The 18389-nt window shown below is 37.5% G+C and overlaps 1 protein-coding gene across 4 annotated transcripts in view; it reads left to right on the top strand.

Annotated features, from left to right (window-relative positions):
* greb1 (growth regulating estrogen receptor binding 1) overlaps nucleotides 1-18389 on the top strand; it is a 56278-nt gene that overhangs the window by 14907 nt on the left and 22982 nt on the right. For all 4 annotated transcript variants that reach the window (XM_015352133.2, XM_015352124.2, XM_015352117.2 and 1 more), the window contains exons 2-14: nucleotides 996-1152; nucleotides 2032-2142; nucleotides 2552-2728; nucleotides 5612-5794; nucleotides 7501-7641; nucleotides 8066-8209; nucleotides 9841-9963; nucleotides 12479-12616; nucleotides 13357-13542; nucleotides 14304-14657; nucleotides 15975-16103; nucleotides 16413-16514; nucleotides 17325-17522. In XM_015352133.2, coding sequence (XP_015207619.2) covers nucleotides 996-1152; nucleotides 2032-2142; nucleotides 2552-2728; nucleotides 5612-5794; nucleotides 7501-7641; nucleotides 8066-8209; nucleotides 9841-9963; nucleotides 12479-12616; nucleotides 13357-13542; nucleotides 14304-14657; nucleotides 15975-16103; nucleotides 16413-16514; nucleotides 17325-17522 — 2143 coding nt within the window. The remainder of the gene's footprint in view (nucleotides 1-995; nucleotides 1153-2031; nucleotides 2143-2551; nucleotides 2729-5611; nucleotides 5795-7500; nucleotides 7642-8065; nucleotides 8210-9840; nucleotides 9964-12478; nucleotides 12617-13356; nucleotides 13543-14303; nucleotides 14658-15974; nucleotides 16104-16412; nucleotides 16515-17324; nucleotides 17523-18389) is intronic.

The raw sequence follows: 18389 nt of genomic DNA, 5'->3' as shown, positions 1-18389 counted from the left end.
AAGCAGTGTTATCCAAAGATGGGGTTAGTGCATTGGCTTTACGTAGGCGGTGGGAGATGCTGAGTAGCATGAACTTCAAAACTCATACAGGTTTTTATATCGGAGATGCAATTAGACAATGTACAAACTGCTACTTCAGTGTAAGTTTAATATGAACTTAGATTTGAGTATCGTCAGCATAGAAATTATAATAAGAAATAATTTTAATAGCTAACCAAGTGGGAACATGTAAATAATGAATTGCAGGGGGCCCAGTACCAAGCCTTGTAGAACATTAGACTTAACTTGCCCTACTTCAGAACCAAACCCCTCAAGAGAAACAAATATTGTTTCCCCGGCCTACAGTCTGCCTGAAATATAGGCAAAGTGAGATTCCCCAAGATACCTTCCAGAACCTTGTGGTGTTAATAGTATTGTAATACTCGTTGGAAATTGCTTGTGAAGGCTGTCTGAGGAAAGAGTCGAGATAGTATTTCTAAAAGCACTAGCTTTCACATGAGAAGCGAGCAAATAAATCCCTTCCTTGTCTCTTCTGTGAGGCAGTTCTCCTCAGAGCAGTAAATTCTCCCCATGTTGGGTCTTACGGACTGTTGAACAGGGGCTGTACCTGGTCTAGGAGTTAGTATGAGAAGGCTGGGCTGCAGTCAAACTTTATTATAGTTTGAAATGCATGTTCTGGGCTGTTGTCTGGTTAATTTATCCCCTGTGCTGTGAGAGTCAGGTTATAAAATGGAGTCTGTCCCTTGTACCCCTCTGTTAAGTGCAGTTGCTTACAAGGGACTTCCTATCATTACACAGCAGGGTGCTCTTCTCACTAATGTCCCTCTCTTTCTCCCTCTGTGTCCTGGAAAGGCTTGACATGAAGACGTAGAGATCTCTTACAATGGCTGCAGTTTTTAATTGTTTGCTTAATTGTGTTTTAAATTTATCTGGGGCAGTGCCTCTAGGGATTTGAAGCAGCAAGTCTGAGTGTGCTTCTTTTTGTTTTTCAAAAGATGGGAAACTCATATGCTGGGCAGCTGAAAACGACTCGTTTTGAGGAAGTCTTGCACAACTCCATAGAGGCGTCTCTTCGCTCCAATAACGTAGTGCCTCGACCTGTCTTCTCACAGCTGTATCTAGAAACTGAACAACAGGTCACATCACTTAACGGTAAGTGTCAGGTTCCATCAGAACTATGTCTGTACACTGCTTGCTTGCTTCGAAAATATTTTCAGATTTGGTTTCCATAACGAATAAGCTTAAATTGATGATATAAAAAACAGTGTACTTATTTCCAGTGTGCATTATAGTAACATGGGTGGAATAACTGTGCCCATTTGTTTAACAGCAGTCAATTCTGTCATTTGTGATCTGAAGGCAGGTGATGGGAAAGTGCTGTAGAGTCCTTTCATCTCTTCTGGATCTGACCAAAGGTGTTTTTTTTAAATGAGAGGTTTCATTCTGAAAATATTCATGCCAGTTCAACATGGAATTCTAGACATATACCTGGCATCCATGTAGCATTAAAATAGCACACAAATTATCTGTTTCAGCATGCATGCAATTAACTACTAGGTCTTTTAACGTTTCTTGAGTATTTCAGTAATACAGTAATACAAATACAAATAAGTAATGAGTAATACAAATGTGAATGTATAACTCATATTCTGAAATACTTTTACTTTGTAATTGCTTCTCTTTCAATTGGAACACTGGTAACGCAAAGATCTGCTGCTGCAATGCATATGTTTTTAGAGATGGCAAAACTATAAAAAGCACATGTATGCAATTCTAAATTTAACCAACTATAAAAAGCACACAAAAGCTCTTAACATGTATGCAGTTCTAAATTTAAGATATTCCTTGCTAATATTTATTATTATTTTTGAAGAAAGAAAGCTGCTGTGCATCAGTGCTGAATACGAAGCTGTGTCATGGGGAAATTAAGAGAAGAGTGTTAAGAAGCATGAAAAACCCCAGGCCTTCCAGGGTGTAGTTTGTTGGTATTGTAAAGGCAGTGAGTGTTAAGTGCCGTCTGATGCTTCGTAGCTGGCAGGTCAGTAAACGAGGAGGAAGATGAAGACGATGGCTCAGACTCAAACAGCTCTCTGATTCCATACCAGATGAACACTCCTCCTGAAGGCTGCTGCTCCACAGATGGTGAGGAGTCCCGGTTTTCAGTGCTACAGGTGTTGAAATACCATTTAAAATCTCAGGATATTATTACTTACAGTTCAGGAACAAAACAACAGGGCACTGCCTCAGCATAGCAAATATTAAGTTCTGGTGAATGATTTAAGGAACAGTCTTCTCAGGACTTCTTTCTAAGAAATGACTTACTTTTCTGTTGCCTCTGACTTATTGAAAAAATCAAGACATTATTGCATTTACTGTATATACTGTATGTAAGCATTGCTTAAATTGTATTAGCATTGACTTGTTTTAGACCTATCCTGCAGGTTAAAATTTAGTGACTTTAAACATGGCTGACTGGTATGTTTATGTGGCATTTCACTCTAAAGTTTTGGGTTGTTTTTTTTCAAAATACTTGTGTTTCTTTTTCCTAAAGGATTCTGTCAGTCTGGAAAAGACCTGCGTCTGGCCTCCATTTCTAATGAGCAAATAGAAGTTCCCTCAGGTTTTCTACTAGTTGGAGTGAAGTCTTCAAATTTACCAGACCACCTCCTGGTTTGTGCTGTTGACCACAGGTTTCTTCCAGATGAGAGTGGACGAAATGCACTTTTAGGTGAGGACAGGACTTAGTGTCCACCTTGAGCTTTCCAATTTTGAATTTGTTTAAGAACGTACAGAGCTTGCTCTTTTCCTTTACACTAAATTATTCTGTCACATCATCACATCGCACCAGTTTTGAAAGGTCTCTGCGCCTTTCTTTTTTCAGCTCTTTAATTATAATTTTGGAAGATATTATTTTGCATTATTTTTGAAGACTGGTAATGTTTAATTGTTGATGTAAAAGGAATGAAAAAACATTTCATTTTTACCTTTTGAAATGAAAGTTAAAATGTAATTAAAATTAAAAACAATGTTTTGTTGTTTTGAAAATTTTGGAATTTGACTGTTGATTGCATGACTAAGGATCGTAGCCATCTGAACATTTGGAGCTCTTAACTGCTCACCATCCTTAATAAAAACAAAGAAAAGACTAGTTATCTTCTCAGGATAACATATTCCTAAAAGTCTGAATAAGTTATTTTTCAATTTCTCTGGAAAATTATTTTTAATTTTAAGAAATGCACCAGACAAACCAGCATCTGTGCAAAGTTATTTTGTTCATTACAATGTTAATGAGTATGAAAATGGAGCATACAAACACATTGGATTACATATTATGGAATGTCCACACTGGAATATGGTTGCTGCTAAAATACTTGCTTCCCATCTTCAACTTGAAAGATCTGTTTGAGATTTTCTTTTGACTCTTATAATTTGACTTAGTCCATTTTTCTCAACATCATTTGTTATGTGAATGAAGAAATTTAAATGAATTAAAAATATACCATGACAAACATTTTAAGTTTAGTAAAAGTTTATTTTTTCCAAAATATGTTTTTTCATAATCATCATTTTTCCAAAATATTTTGTTTATTTTATATTATATTTATTATAATGAAATATATTATAATTTTATATTAAATTTTTATATTAAAGTTTATTTTATTTTTTGGCATTCATTTACAATGGATCAGAGGACATCTGAAACCTTTGAAATATGTTAAGGCATCTTTTGATACGTATGGGTTATTATGATAAAGCTACATTAAAGAAAACATACCTAATAAATACTAAAATATTTTTTTAATTTCATTCACATTTGGCTGTGTTAATACTGTATGTATAAATACATTTATTTAGAAGGCAGTTACCTGTCCTGTTTCAACATAACTAGTGGCTGTGTCATTACAATGCAAAATGAAAGAACAACTTACAAATGTATTTTACTTCTGTAGATGTACTTCTCCCATTAATAAATTCCTGCTGTTTATTTCATCTATAGCCCTTGGTTTGCATCTTAAGGTAGGCAGCCTGATTCAACAGAAAAAAAAACAAAAAAGTTAAAATAATTAAACAAAAAGATCAGGATGTCAGAAGTGTGGTATGCCATACGGGAAGATATTCAAGGTGACATTGGATTTATGACACTGAAGTAGGTGTTGTTTAATGCAGCATGGAAATGTAGATTATTTTGCAGGAAGCTAATCCGAGCAGAAATATTTCATTAGAACATGCCAGTTAGGCGCTAGAATAACACAGACCTCACTCTTCTGAAGGCTGAGTGCTGTGTCAGGGTGACCTGACCTCACTCAGCATGACCAGTATGGAGTTGCAGAGTTTTTTTAATGCAATTTTGTTTCTGTGGCCTATTTATCTAACAGAGCCCTCATCTCTAGTGTCTGGTGGTATCTATGGAAACCAGATTCTCACAGAGAGTTTTTAAGAAGGCCTGGTGTGCAATTTTGACCATTCCGAGTTTAAGTTTTGCTTTTGAACAGATAATACAGAGTCTACGTAGCATCTTGCATTCAGGCCCATTCCAAAAGCATGCTTCTAGCGTAATTCCATGTGTCATTCCTGGGATCCCAGAAGGACAGGGTTTAAAGTATTTACCTAATGCCGTTCTTTACATATTTGGTAATGCATAGTGTTAACTGTAGTTCTGTTACAGAAGTCTTAATAAAAGGATGTTACTCTTCTTTCAATTAATGTCCAGCCTGTATTCAGTGAGTTGCAATATTGGTTGTGTGCTGGGTGCGATCAGCAGCCACTAAGGTTTGCAGTATGAGTCTCTATGGCACTATGTTTCAGTGAGCACCATACAGATGTGCCTCACATCTGAAGAAGTCTCAGTCTTGTTTTTTGCTGTTTTTCACGCTGGAATTAACCTTTACCTGTTCCTTTGCAGCCAACACACGCTAATACAGCTCCCTGCTTGAACCATTCAGATTTCTGCACTAGTGCCAACCTGGCGAAAAGCCAGAAAGTAGAGTTGAGACATTTTACTGACTTCTTGATTGTAGCTCTCTAGACAAGATGCATATGTCTTTTTCTAAATCATTTAGCCCAGAAAACAGCATAAAACAATTACAACACAGCACGGCAGCACGGAAAAAGACAGAATAGAAACATTTTTGTTCTCAACAGTTAAATATTTTACTTTATTGTGCCTAGTCACAACTTTGCTTTACAAGTCAACATTATCAAACAGTGCAAGTGCTGATAAACCCTGTTCTGGGATAGCCACAGTCCAGAAAGTTTTAAGGGTCATTCTCAAATCATCAGTTTCACTTGAAACTATTTCATTTGGAGCACTTAAGCAGGTAATGTGTTCAGTTAAGTAGTGTTTCCAAATGAAACCCTAACATTATGTAGCTCTCAAGGACCACTGCTGTCCATTCCTGGCAATTAACTGGAACAATTAACATTCTACATTGATCAAACTTCATGTGTTCAGAGTCAGTACAAATTGATGATTTAAGGGTGACCCCATTAGATCTTCCAGACCGTGACTCTCCAAGACCAGGCCTGACCACCCCTGTAAATCGAGCATTAGTCTTATTAATCTGTCCGCAGTGTTAACATTGAACTGTAGCATTCTTTTCATACTTTACAGGTTTCTCAGGTAACTGTGTGGGCTGTGGGGAGAAAGGCTTTCGTTACTTCACTGAGTTCTCCAATCACATCAACCTCAAGCTGACAACCCAGCCAAAGAAGCAGAAGCACTTAAAGTATTACCTTTTCAGGAATGCCCAGGGGTATCTGGTCAAAGGACCTCTTATTTGCTGGAAAGGGGCAGGTATGGAGCCATATACCAATTACAAATGAGGAGAAGCCACTGTGAATAATTAACTTGTTCTTGTTAACAGAACAAATTAAGCAAGAAATGTTGACCAACAGTTGCTTGTCTTTTCTGCAGATTATGTCACCTCATTGAGAGACGTTTTCAGGAATTGGTGCTCTTCGTGACTCCAATTAAAAGCAAGGACAGGCTTTACATCACTGTCTGATTGTACAAAGTCTGAGGAAATGCTTGTGGGCTCTTAGAGATCCATCTTGGACAGTAACTCTTGCCTAAAGGGGGACGGCAACACCATTTTCATATTTCAGGATTAGAAAGAATCCACATTGATGAGTCCATTTCAAACCACAATAAAAGTCAAATGTACACAGAAACCTGTAAAACTAATTAACACCACAAAATAGACAACATTTACAGGAATGCACATTGCCATGTTTTGCAATTAAGAATGAAGTGGCGTGTGCAGCTCTGTGACTTTGTTAACAAGTAGGCTTGTGGATACATCTCTTTTAATCCAATAGAAATATTGCTTTTCATTTCGAGACTGTTTTGCCAGTACTACTTGTTAACTCTGTATGTACAGTAGATAACATTGGAACATTTCTGCGGTGAAATGTCTGCTGCACAACCTGTTTTTGTTCGCTCGTACATCACATTACATTAGTCATTACAGAGACTAGTGAGGAGGAAGGGCCGAATCCTGTCGCAGTTCGTGAAAAGTCGAATGAGAGTTTGCGACAACATGATTTTCATGATTTTGTGTTTGATTTGAAATTTGTCATTTTTTTCCAATTACATCAATGAATGTACTTTGTTACCAACTGGTCTGAGAAATTGGGACTGTAGTTCCGCTATAAGTTACATGGTACATGCCATTGCTGTCAGTATACCAATGTAATCCATGCTGGCCAGGGAACTTGGAAGCTACATGGACATGGGAGAGCAGCATGTCTCTTACTGATGTCACTCCAAGCCTGCAGGTACCTAGCAAGCCATTGGGTTGAGAGTTGAGAGCGCCCTGGGAGCTTAATTCCTGATTTCCCACCTGACATTTAGCCTTTTGCCCACCGCTGGTGTGGTCATAGTGACATCACCCAGGCTCATACTTGCAGGGTCTGGGTCAAAGGCCACAACCTTGTGAGTAACTACCTTTACTGTTTGAGCCCCTTGAGGTTATGATGTCTGTGCTCTTGCACATACAGTACTAGCAGTTCTGTGCAGGGTGTATTTTGCCCTTTTTGAGTTCCTCTGATGTCAGCCTTGGCATATCTGGATGGTCTTCCAAATCATTAAAACAAAAATGTCACCTGCTTTTTTTCTTTGGTAAGCTTTATGTCCTCAAGTGCAAAACTTTGCAGGCACAACATTTTATTATTCTTTATTCATCCTGCTTTTCTACATCTGGGGCTTTTAGCCTTCAACTGTTAGGTTATGGGTTCAAATCTCAGGTGGGCCACTTCTGTCATTCTGGTGAGCAGGTCAATTGCTTCAGTAAAATGTCTTGCTGTATAAATGGGCCTGAACCTAGGTAACTTTTGGATGAATCCATCAGTCAGAGAAATATATATCATTTAAAAATATGGCAGGTATTAATGAATACATTTTTCTAAATATGTTGTATATGTTAATGATTGCAGATTAATCATTTTGGTTCCATCTAATTAGGAATACAAAAAAATTGCTTTCATGGTTTTTCTTTAAAGAAAGCAAAGTGAAACAAGCAGTTTGTAACACCTCCATGAGCCATCCCTCACCAGAAGAACAGGATTACCTGGCTCCTGCTATCCCTGCAGAATCACTCACAGCCTCAGGGCAGGCTGCCCCAGTCGCAAGCCCTTATACAGGTAAGATCTCTAGGAGATAATGGGCTGTGAACTGTGTGTTTAATTAAGTTGGGAGACTTGAAGAAGAGCCAAGGCATTCAGGAATCTATGAAATAAGTGGTGAAGGTGCGCTGCCAGTGTGCTACATTCATTTTTGACAGTTATTTTTTTTATTTTGTAACACATATTTCTCCATGTGTTCTAAAAATATTTCAAAACTAGTTTGAATCTTCAGTGAATTTCAGCAGTGAATACTTAAAAGAAATTATTTTGCCTTAAGTAAAAGTTTTGATGTTTCCTCTCTATCTTACATAAAGATCAAAACAATAGAACAAACGTTGCACTGGACAACAGCTTTGAATATTTCCCTTTAAATGATATTGTGGGCTTGAGGATCTGTGAAGAGAAGTGTTTTTTTTTCAGCCCATTGTCTGCTTTTCTACAGGTATACCCCCTGATCAGACAGTCCCCTCTTTGGTGCCAGGGACGCCCGCTGCTTACTACAATGGCAGAGATTGTCTCGCCAGCCAGCAGTCATCAAGAACCTGCGGCCTGCCAGCCCATAGCGTCAACAGGCCTTCAGTGATAGGTGCGTCTGCCTCTCCTCCGACTCCTAGACTTCACGCCTCAGTGAGGAGAACAAGCCCACTTGTTCCTACTTAACGACTTAACAGCTTTAGGAAGAGGCTGTATTGTGAGAGTTTATTGTATTTTATACGATGGGTGGAGGTATGAAAAGTCTCCCTGGTCTTCCTTGCCTCCAAGGACTGCGGCTTCAATAAAACACAGCTGTGAGCTTTATGTGTGTGAGCTAAATGCTTCCTTCCTAATGTTTGTTGCTTTCGCATATAATTTATAATATGGCTTTTTTTTTGTTCAGAGCTTCATAAAAAATTAGGTTTGGTACAAGCTACAATCTGTTATCACATATAAATGTAAACAGATTTGGTTGAAGAACCGTTGCAGTAAGTCGCTGTTTCAAAAAATGTTTAAACAGTCAAAAAAGCATGACAAGTACTTTATATGACTGTATTTCCAAACTATCAGTATGTATTTCTTTCTTGCAAAGACTATCTTACAATTTCACAACTGCTTTCCATGCAAAACTTGACATTCTAGCAGTATTTTTTCCAAGGTGCTCTGATTAGACAGACTTCAGGGCATTGTTGTTCTCTGTATTTCCACAGCAACCTTTCTTTCTTTTGTATCATAACTCACTTTTCTAGTACTTTCCTCACACAAGTGTTTGCTAGGTGAGAGATCTGTGGATTCATAGGAACACCCTGACTCTTGATTTCTGTGTATTTGTGTTTTAATGCAATTTTGTAACATTCTTGGCATCATTGGTTGTCTTTCTTGTAAACCCCTGACTGACCTTTTCCCTGTACAGTATAATCTTTGCTTTTTATATATGCTACAATGGAAAAATTAATCCAGGTTTCATACCAAATATATTTATCAAGGATTTCTTGTATTTACTGAGATATTTAGGAGTTTTGTGTAATACCTAGATTCACTGTAGCTTTTGCTTAGTGGCTGTGGGAAAATGCCTATTCTGTTGCAGACCTTAACTTAAACATGCGTAAGATAATATTTTAATATATATACTAAGACAGTGTTGATTCATAGTTTCATCAAGATGCAGTGAAATAGACAACCTACGTTTTTCCTTTTCACATGAAAGTGTGTTAATGTGCTATTCATTTTATGAGATAATTTATAATATGAGAGCAGTTTGTGTTCATGTAGCGGTGGTTCTGTGGCTGGAAGGTTGCCGGTTCAAATCCCGCAGCCATCAGAGGAATCCTACTCCATTGGGCCCCTGAGCAAGGCCCTTAACCCCAATTGCTCCAGGGGGTGCTGTACAATAGCTGACCCTGTGCTCTGACCCAGGCTTCTCTCCCTGTTTGTGTGTCTCATGGAGACCAAGCTAGGGTATGCAAAAAGACTAATTCCTAATGCAAGAAATTGTATAGGGCTAATAAAGTGATGTTATGTTATGTTTGTTATGTATACCATATATTCTTAAATAAAAGCACCAAAAATAACTCGTAGTTACAGTATGTTATGTTCTAGAACAGTTCAGTCACTTTCATAGCATGGACCTCATGACAAATCACATCATATTGTTGTGCTGTTGGTAGGATGGTAGGGCACACTATGTTCTGCAGATGTAACTTTCCTGTTCTATGTAATACGTTTTTTTTTATGGTTTCTCAGGCACCATAACTAATTCTGGGCCTCCGAAGAAACGCCACAAAGGCTGGTCTCCGGAGTCCCCATCCACTACTGACCCATCTACAAAGAACAACCACTCCACGTCAGGCAATAACATTAAAGCTGGTAAGTGGGGACCTTCTGGAATAGTGAGATTTTATATTTAAATATATTTTGACAATTGATAAAAGAATTAGAAGCAATGCAATAATCCATTTGCGTATACTGTGGATGAAAATAAAAACTAATGGAGCACCAGTGTAATGTACAGTATGTGCCTGCTTAGTGAGTTTGATCCTGATCCACTGTCATTCCTTTTTGCCTGAAAGAAAAAGAGAGGAGGGAAAATAACATTGAAAGTAGGGAAAGTGTTTTTTTTATTGCCATAACTCTGTTGGAGCATAGCAGAAAGATTATTTGATCTTCATAAAAAACAAGTAGTACCCTATTTATATGTGGGGGACTAGGGTGTACAGATATGGGACTTCCACAGAAAAACAAGATGTACTTGAGTAGTACTAGAAAGGTACAGAAAGTGCAGAAAAAGTCATGTAAACCAACATGTCGGGAATAGTTTTAAGACAGAATAAAGATTAAAATAAGACTTCTCGTCTTATATCATTTTGAATTGATTGAATTGTTTTTCTTGAAAGAAATAACTGGGTGTGATCCTTGGACCAATTAGGTACTAAAAACTAAACAAGTTAGGTGGGCCAACTAGCCCCCTCTCAGCAATTCTATTATTGGTGTTTTGTTGCCAAAATAGAACAAAAACAAATAAAATATATATCATTAGTTTTTCTTACAGTTCAAACAAATACTATTAACTTAATAAACTCATAAAAATAGAACATGTTGAACAAAGTTAACAAATCACCTACAATACGTCAATAAAATGTGAACACACTGCCTGTCTGCTGCTGTACTTAGTGCCAGAATCTTAAACTGTTTGTGGCCTTTTTTCAGTTGATGCAGTAGCTATAAATCTAAAAATATTGACTCTATTAACTATAAATTTACAAACTTTATTTTCTTGAAATATCCCGAAAGGAGATAAAAAATTTGCTGGAGTGCTGTGCAATGAGAAACAATAATAGTAACAAGATGAGCTGGATCCACAAACTCTCTCTTTGCCAAATAAATGAACAGGACAGCATGTCCCGATGAAGGCTTGTATGCTGAATACTTTCAAGTTCTAATAAAAACATGCTTTTGTAATAAAAAGTGTACGTCCATCTTAGATTATTGTGAAATCCCTAATTTAGCCTCCCTAATTCTGAATCCATTACAATATTTTTAAATGTGATGATTTGTTTTTAAAACCTTTCTAGTAGATTTTCAGCTCCACAGCTCTCGTTTTAGAGTAGACGTGTCATTTTCTTTGCTCCACTGTACCAAAAGGTGCCTTTTGAAAATTAAATTTTGAAAAAATAAACATGAATTATAATAATGATTATTGCTTGAGTGGCCATGGATGACTGAAGTAGTTGATAAGTTGAGGACTGGTAAAGAAAGGTTTGTGCTGTTCTTCTGAGGTTTGCTGGATAAAAGATGGGTGGTTGTATTAAATATAAGAAGATTTTCTTTATAAAACAGGTGAGAAACAAATAATATCAGTGGAAGAGATTCATGTGAAATCTATTGTTAAACATATGTAACTATATCAACCAATTAACCCATACCTGTACATCTCAATCCACCAAGCTTCCCTGTTACGATTATTCTTAAAGTTTCAACTGCAGACTTTTATCTTTTGTTGTACTTCTTGTCGTGCTATTTGAACACTATTGATCATACCCTCTTTCTGAATAGTTTAGCAAAGGTTTACGGTACGTTTTCTAACTGATAGAAAGTGAGTGTTCAAATTAACCGTTGTTTCTCCTCTACAAAGGTAATCACATCTAGAGTTCTGCAAAGCTTTGTTTTTGGTCCCTTTCTTTTTACTGTTTGTACAGTATGTTATCCTTGGGTCAGATGTTAATTGGTATTGCAGCACCTTTCACTTCCATGTTTTCACAGAACCTTTACATTAAACAAATACTGTCTGCATTGTCACACTGCTTAGATGAAGTGCAGCATGTTCAGAACTCAGCTACTTGGAATTAACCCAAATCAAAAGCCATGTGCATATACAGTATCAGCTGTTGTAGGTTTCCTGCAAATAGAAAATGGTTACAGCCTATGGTTTCAGAATAAAATTCAAAATACTGCTGCTCACCCAGAAGAGCTCGTCATTCATGCTTTAGAGTGGCTTCTTTGTCATGGAAAAATTGCTTTTTTAAACAAAAAACTGATTTCTGTAGATTTAACTGTTGCTTGATTGATTTATTGTACATTATCTTTTGTGATTATGTGATTATCTTTTATTTTTTTTGCAATATCCATTCCTCATTTTAATATAGTACACTGTTATTTTTAATTTTGACAGTTTTTACCACATCCTTCACCTCCCTTTTAATATAAAAAATAATAACTTTATAATAAACCAATAACTTTTATTCAACATAAAATGATCTTGAATAGTCAAAACATGGTTTGCTCTGTGTACTTACCAGTATTTGGCTATTGTTTATGATTCCAGACAGGAGCAGTAGTTTCAGTACTTTCAGTACAGTGTGTTTCTTGGCTGTTTGTTCTGCAGACAGTGGAGCGCCGGTGTGTTTGTCTCAGTCAGCCTCAGGAGCAGCAATCCCTTCTCCATTACTGACCTCTGGGGAAACTGTGACGGTGCCAGATAACCTCCTGAAAATATGCAGGACTCGGCCTGTTCTTTTTAAAGGTAACTCGCCAGAGAGTACATACAGCCTTTCAAGAGACAGACTTCTTCAGGAAAAGCATAATTTATTTATGTGCAGTGCTGTTAATTCATTTTTACATGCAGCTCTCCTTTCTGTCCCCAGTAAACTTTCTGACTTGATAAGTCTCTAAAATTGGACTTTATAAGTCAATATGTTTTTTTGGTGGGTAGCTGCGTCAGCATGCGTAGGCTGCAAAGGAACAAGTAATAGGTTTATGATGCTGAAAAAAGAAGAAAGAAAACACAGCTTTCCACGGTGGAGCCTTCTTCAGGTGTGAGCTCACACCTCAGGCTCACACCTGAAGAAGGCTCCACGGCCGAAACGCTGTGTTTTCTTTCTTCTTTTTTTCAGCATGGAATAAACCTATTACTTGTTCCAATATGTTTTTTTTCCATTTTCAAAGTACACTTCAGCTGGACATTTCCACTCCAATTCTATACTGGAAGAGAAAGCATGTATCAGAGTATATTTTTCTGTATTGGAAAGACGGGTTACCGGGGTAACACAGGAACCCCATATGCAATCAACAGGGCAGCTGATGTTATGTATTAAATGTTACTTAAGGGCATTTTTAAGAGTTTTGGTACAGTATGTTAACTTTGCATCTGTATCTTTCAAGCAGTGTGGAAGCAATTTCAGGGAAGTAAGAGCATAGAGCCCTCTAGTGGAAAAATTGTACCATTTTCACACAGCTCAATCCTTTCTTTTTCCTCAAATGAAGGACATGGAAATTTGCCTTACCTTTGTGGAAACGTGAGTGATGTGATAGTCAGCACGCTTCTACAGTCCTGTTACAAGAATTCGCAGGCTCTGCCCAGAGTCTATGAGCAATATGGCACCTCCCCCATTCAGCCTCTTTCTGTAGAGATGCAGATTTTGCTGACAGTCTACTACCTGGTCCAGCTTGGTAAGCCTCTCATCTTTTGTTTCCCTCTGGCAAAACACAAAGGCAACAGTCATGCATTATTCAAATTGGGTGGGAATGAAGTAGTAAATAATGACTTTCGAAAGAAGTAATGGCTTCTTGCAAATGTCTTAAAATCAGTATATAATAGCTGGATTATCATAACATGAAATATATTGAGAGAAATTAAAACCCATAGATAAGTATTGGAATCAATAGTATTTCTTGTGTTCTTTATGTCTCAGTATATAAAAGAGCAGCTTTAATTCTCAAACTTTATGTAATATAATTACTTGCCCGAGCACTTTTTGTTTGTTCAAAGATGCTCTTTGGTCAAGGTACAGTATATCACAGTTTCAAACTTAAGTCTTTAATTAAAGCTCTAGCTGTGCTGCTTAAGCTTGTAGAACAGCTGTGTAAGTGAAGGCTCAGATGGAAAGATACCCTGTGGTTGCTGTGATCTTCTGGAAACTGAGCTTGAAACTCAGTATTAGAAGAAGAAACAGTGGAATATTAACCTCTGTTTTTTTTTTCTCACATTGAAAACATTTCCTGGTTTCTCTGTTTCTGAAATAATAATGAAAACATTTTGCTCATCGCGAATTATGACAACATTAGGGAGAACTGATTTTTTCATCCCCTTGGAGAGTAGAATCCAGCATTACCACGGCAGACTTTCTGCAAGGCACAAGATTTTCCTCTGGAGTCAAAATGCTTTTGAAAAGCACCCGGTTCTCCTTGTTCCCTTTCGTTTAATTTCGCAGCCCCCGACCAGGTCCCTCTCATGGAGGATTTGGAGCAGATCCTTATGCACTCCTGGCGGGAGTCGCACCTGATGGAGATCAGGCAGTACCAGCAGACCCACCCCCAGCTTCCCTCGCCGGCTTGCAGTCAGGCGCAGCAGCCTGTCACCCCCGCGCAGCTGCCCTGGCTGGCCAGGCTGGCCACCAGCTCCTGCAGCGACAGCGTGCGCGTCGCCGAAGCCACCGGCTCCCTGGCCGAGGGGCTGGCCGAGGCCTTCCGCTGTCTGGCGGAGGGCAAACTGTCGCGGACTAACTTTGTGGTCATCATCTGTGCTGCAAATGCCCGAGAGACGGAGTCTTGTGTGCTGGTGACAGGTAAGGGCGTCTCGATACTGCGGCCTGGAAGCGTAGAGGAGCAGGCCGTGTTTCTTTATGTTTGAGCACAAACAAAATCGGAACAAAATTGACTCTGACAGTTGTGGGAAGCAGAATAGCTCATGATACACCTGAACTTGTTTGTTTTTATTTTCAACTGGTACTGTTTCCTGATCAACAAAATGCGCTAAGGTACAAAACAGCAGGTAGATTTTATTATATAGAATCAGATGTTACAATTGGAGCCATACAGTTATAAAAAATTGAAACAAAACAAAAAAAAAGGCACTAGCAAGTGCATAAAGATTTAGTAATATATACATATACATACTTAGGAACAAGTAATAGGTTTATTCCATGCTGAAAAAAGAAGAAAGAGAACACAACGTTTCGGCCGTGGAGCCTTCTTCAGGTGTGAGGTGCTTCTTCAGGTGCTCATACCTGAAGAAGGCTCCACGGCCGAAACGTTGTGTTCTCTTTCTTCTTTTTTTCAGCATGGAATAAACCTATTACTTGTTCCTTTGCAGCCTACGCATGCTGACGCAGCTACCCACCTGAACATATACATACTTAACCTGCTATAGCTATACTAACTATATACAATACAAGCTTACATCACTTTACACAGTACATGGTGTTTATGTACAGTGTAAGGCATTAGTGTAAAATGTAATGACTCTGTTAAAAGGTCGTCAATGCAAAGTAAAAGCAATCATCAATAAGCTTGAAAGGTACAGTATCAGGTCCTTATACTTTTCTCCTGGCAAAAATCTTCTGGACACCATTTCATTTCTAAGAAAATATATAATATCAAGAAACATGGTATACAAATGCACTCTGAGTAAGCTTTTAGAATTTTAGAATAAGATTTTTGTTGCATCTTGAAACTAGTGAAGGAACTAATCAAATGTCTGACAGACTTGTGACAAAATATGACAGACCCCAAGCTGCACAAATCCACTCTTCATTGTGGATGCATATTATTGAAGAAGACAATGTTCATGGTTATGGAACACACAGTATTGTAGGGGTATACACAGAAAAAACTGAATAATATAGATAATGTAGTAAATACTGAAGAAAGGTTTTACTATTAATCAGAAACTGCTGGTTTAAAGAGTTTATAATGCTGCATTATAAAATTAGCCTATTAAAGTAGTATCACTCATATCATCACATCACTCAGAGGATGACTGAGATCACTTCCTCGAGGGCAGTCAAGTCAGTCTTTATTGAGGCTGGCCAATATGGAACTGATCACGAGTAACCCACACTTAGAAAATTGAAAATGAAAAATACAATGAGTGATTTTTTCAGGAAAATACCAGGCTCGTGCCCTGGCAGAAAGCATGTTTACACCAACTGAGTTTCTCAAGGAGATCAGCTACGAGTTGGCTGCAGGAAAGGATGGAGTTCTAAGGACGTTCTTCAGCACCCTTTGTCCAGGTATGAAATCACAGTTCTATAAAGGAAAAATGCACAATATTAATACACTGCATAGAATATTTTTTTTTAAATAGAACTTTACTGTTCATGTACTACAAATACTAAATTTAAAAAAGATAAAGTTAAATGACAGATTTTCTTTTCCTTCTTTTGAATCTGCAACATTTTATTCAAAAAGCTGCAGGTCTTAGTATTAAGGAAGCAGACTGATATCTCTGTTGATCTCAATAGGGTATGATTTATAAGTTTTTTTTCCAGGTTGTATTCATAATGCATTTCAAATATTTTTTTTTCCATTTAATTTGCCAGAGGGAGATGTGGATACTTTACAAGAGAAAATCAGTTTTGAGAAAAGTGACCACATGTATGTATCAAGTAATACTGGATCCTTAAACAAAGCCATTTGTTCAGGTAAGGCGGTAAAATTACTTTGTAATGCTTTATGGTATGTGTACACATGTATACATGTATATCCCATACTGGAAGATTTGAAATCATGCCAAGAGTATTGTAATTACATTTCTAGTCCCGCAATATCTTTTATTCCAGATGGAATGTACTGAAGTACCTTACAAAAAAATTTTTACTTGCTATTATAAATTAGAAATTCTTAGCATTGCTAGGCTACATGAAGCTCTGATGCTTACATTTGAAAAAATCAGCCTTAATTTTTCATAATTATTTTTTCTAGTTTCTTTTCATCTAATGCATATGGCTAATATATACGTAGTTTTACAAATACGCACAGTTACAGTATTTGCTAAGAAATACCCCCTGTTTTCAGTGTTAACTGCTCTTCCTCTTAATTTCTGCTTCTTCTAGTTAATTTCTTTATCCTTATATTGGATTGTGCTTGTCAGTACCTTTCTGGCCTATTAATGCCTGTATGTTCCCCAATAACTGTTTCTAATACAGACTAAAGAAGTTTTTTACCTTCCAGTGTTAGGCTTTGCAAAGACAGTCCAAATGTTATCCTAGTCATTCTGCTTTAAACCACACGCCACAGTTTTTTTCCTTTACAACCAAAGCCTTACTGATTCTTTCTTCACCTTTAGCAGAATTTCTCTTGACTATTCAGTTTTACCTTAACGTTTTAACATTTTCTGGCAAAGGGTATTCTTTTTCCCTCTGTAATGTCCAACAAGTTGCTTTTTTTTCATAAAAAACGCCTGTATTAAATTATGACATGTACTGTATGCTAAAAAGTCTTTTCTTTTGTAGAGTTCAAAGTTGAGTGGCATGAGATTCGCCCGATCCAGTTGGCTGTAGCTCGGAAACTGCTTTCACATGTCTGCGCCATAGCGGACTCAAGCACTCAGAACTTGGATCTCGGCTCCTTTGAGAAAGTGGAGTTTCTAATCTTCGTCCCACCTTCAGAAGTGACTTTCCAACAGATCGTGCTGCATCTTTGGAGCTCAGGTGAACATTCTCTTCCTTAAAAGGGAACTGCAATGTTATTTTTATATTTCTGGGTTAGAAAGAATCAGCACTGATGGCTGCATTTCAAACCCCAGTGAAAGTAAAATGTACATAGTAACTTGTAAAACCAACAATTTACAGGACAAAATAGAATGAATTTCCAGGTATGTGCAGCACCATGTTCTGTGATTCAGAACAAGGCAACCAATCGTCTGGTGACGTGAAAAGACTATTACATTGTAAACAAGCAGGCTCAGAATAGAAATATTGCTCTGGAGTGGACTTACAGACAGTTTTGGTTACAAATACAACTTATTTGTTAACATTTCTATGGTAAAATGTATGTACAACGTGTACTTATTCATTCATACTTCTCATTACATTAGTCCTTACAGTGACTAGTGAGCAGGAAGGGCTGTTTCACATCGTAGTTTTCGTCAATGAATTTATTTTGTTACCAAAATGTAATAACCAGTCTGAGAAATTGAGACTGAAGCTCCAATTTAAACGTTTAAACTCATTGCTTTGCCTGAGCTAGTTGCCTTTTCGGCTCCATTACATTTCCAGTCTAATTCATTTTTGCTTTTTGTTGTAATACTTTGAAGCAAAGACTTGAAGAAAACTTTTGAAGAGACTTTGAAGAGATGCTACTCCTACTGGAATTTTGCTTGCTGTTGTCAATCCACATCTGGAGCAGATGTGGATTTCGAAGCTGCTTCTAATTCAAGATTAAACTGATAATTATAAAAGAGTTAAAAGTCTCTTTTATTATTATTTCAGGGTTTTTCTCCACAGCTCTAATGATTTTCCTGTCATGAACTGCTGTTGTCTTCTTTGGATGGCCTGGTCTTGACTAATTGTTTAGTC

The sequence above is a fragment of the Lepisosteus oculatus genome, chromosome 2 (assembly GCF_040954835.1).
Source record: "Lepisosteus oculatus isolate fLepOcu1 chromosome 2, fLepOcu1.hap2, whole genome shotgun sequence".
Classification (NCBI taxonomy): domain Eukaryota; kingdom Metazoa; phylum Chordata; class Actinopteri; order Semionotiformes; family Lepisosteidae; genus Lepisosteus; species Lepisosteus oculatus.
Note: the sequence above shows the minus strand (reverse complement) of the source record. Positions and strands in the feature narration are given on the sequence as shown.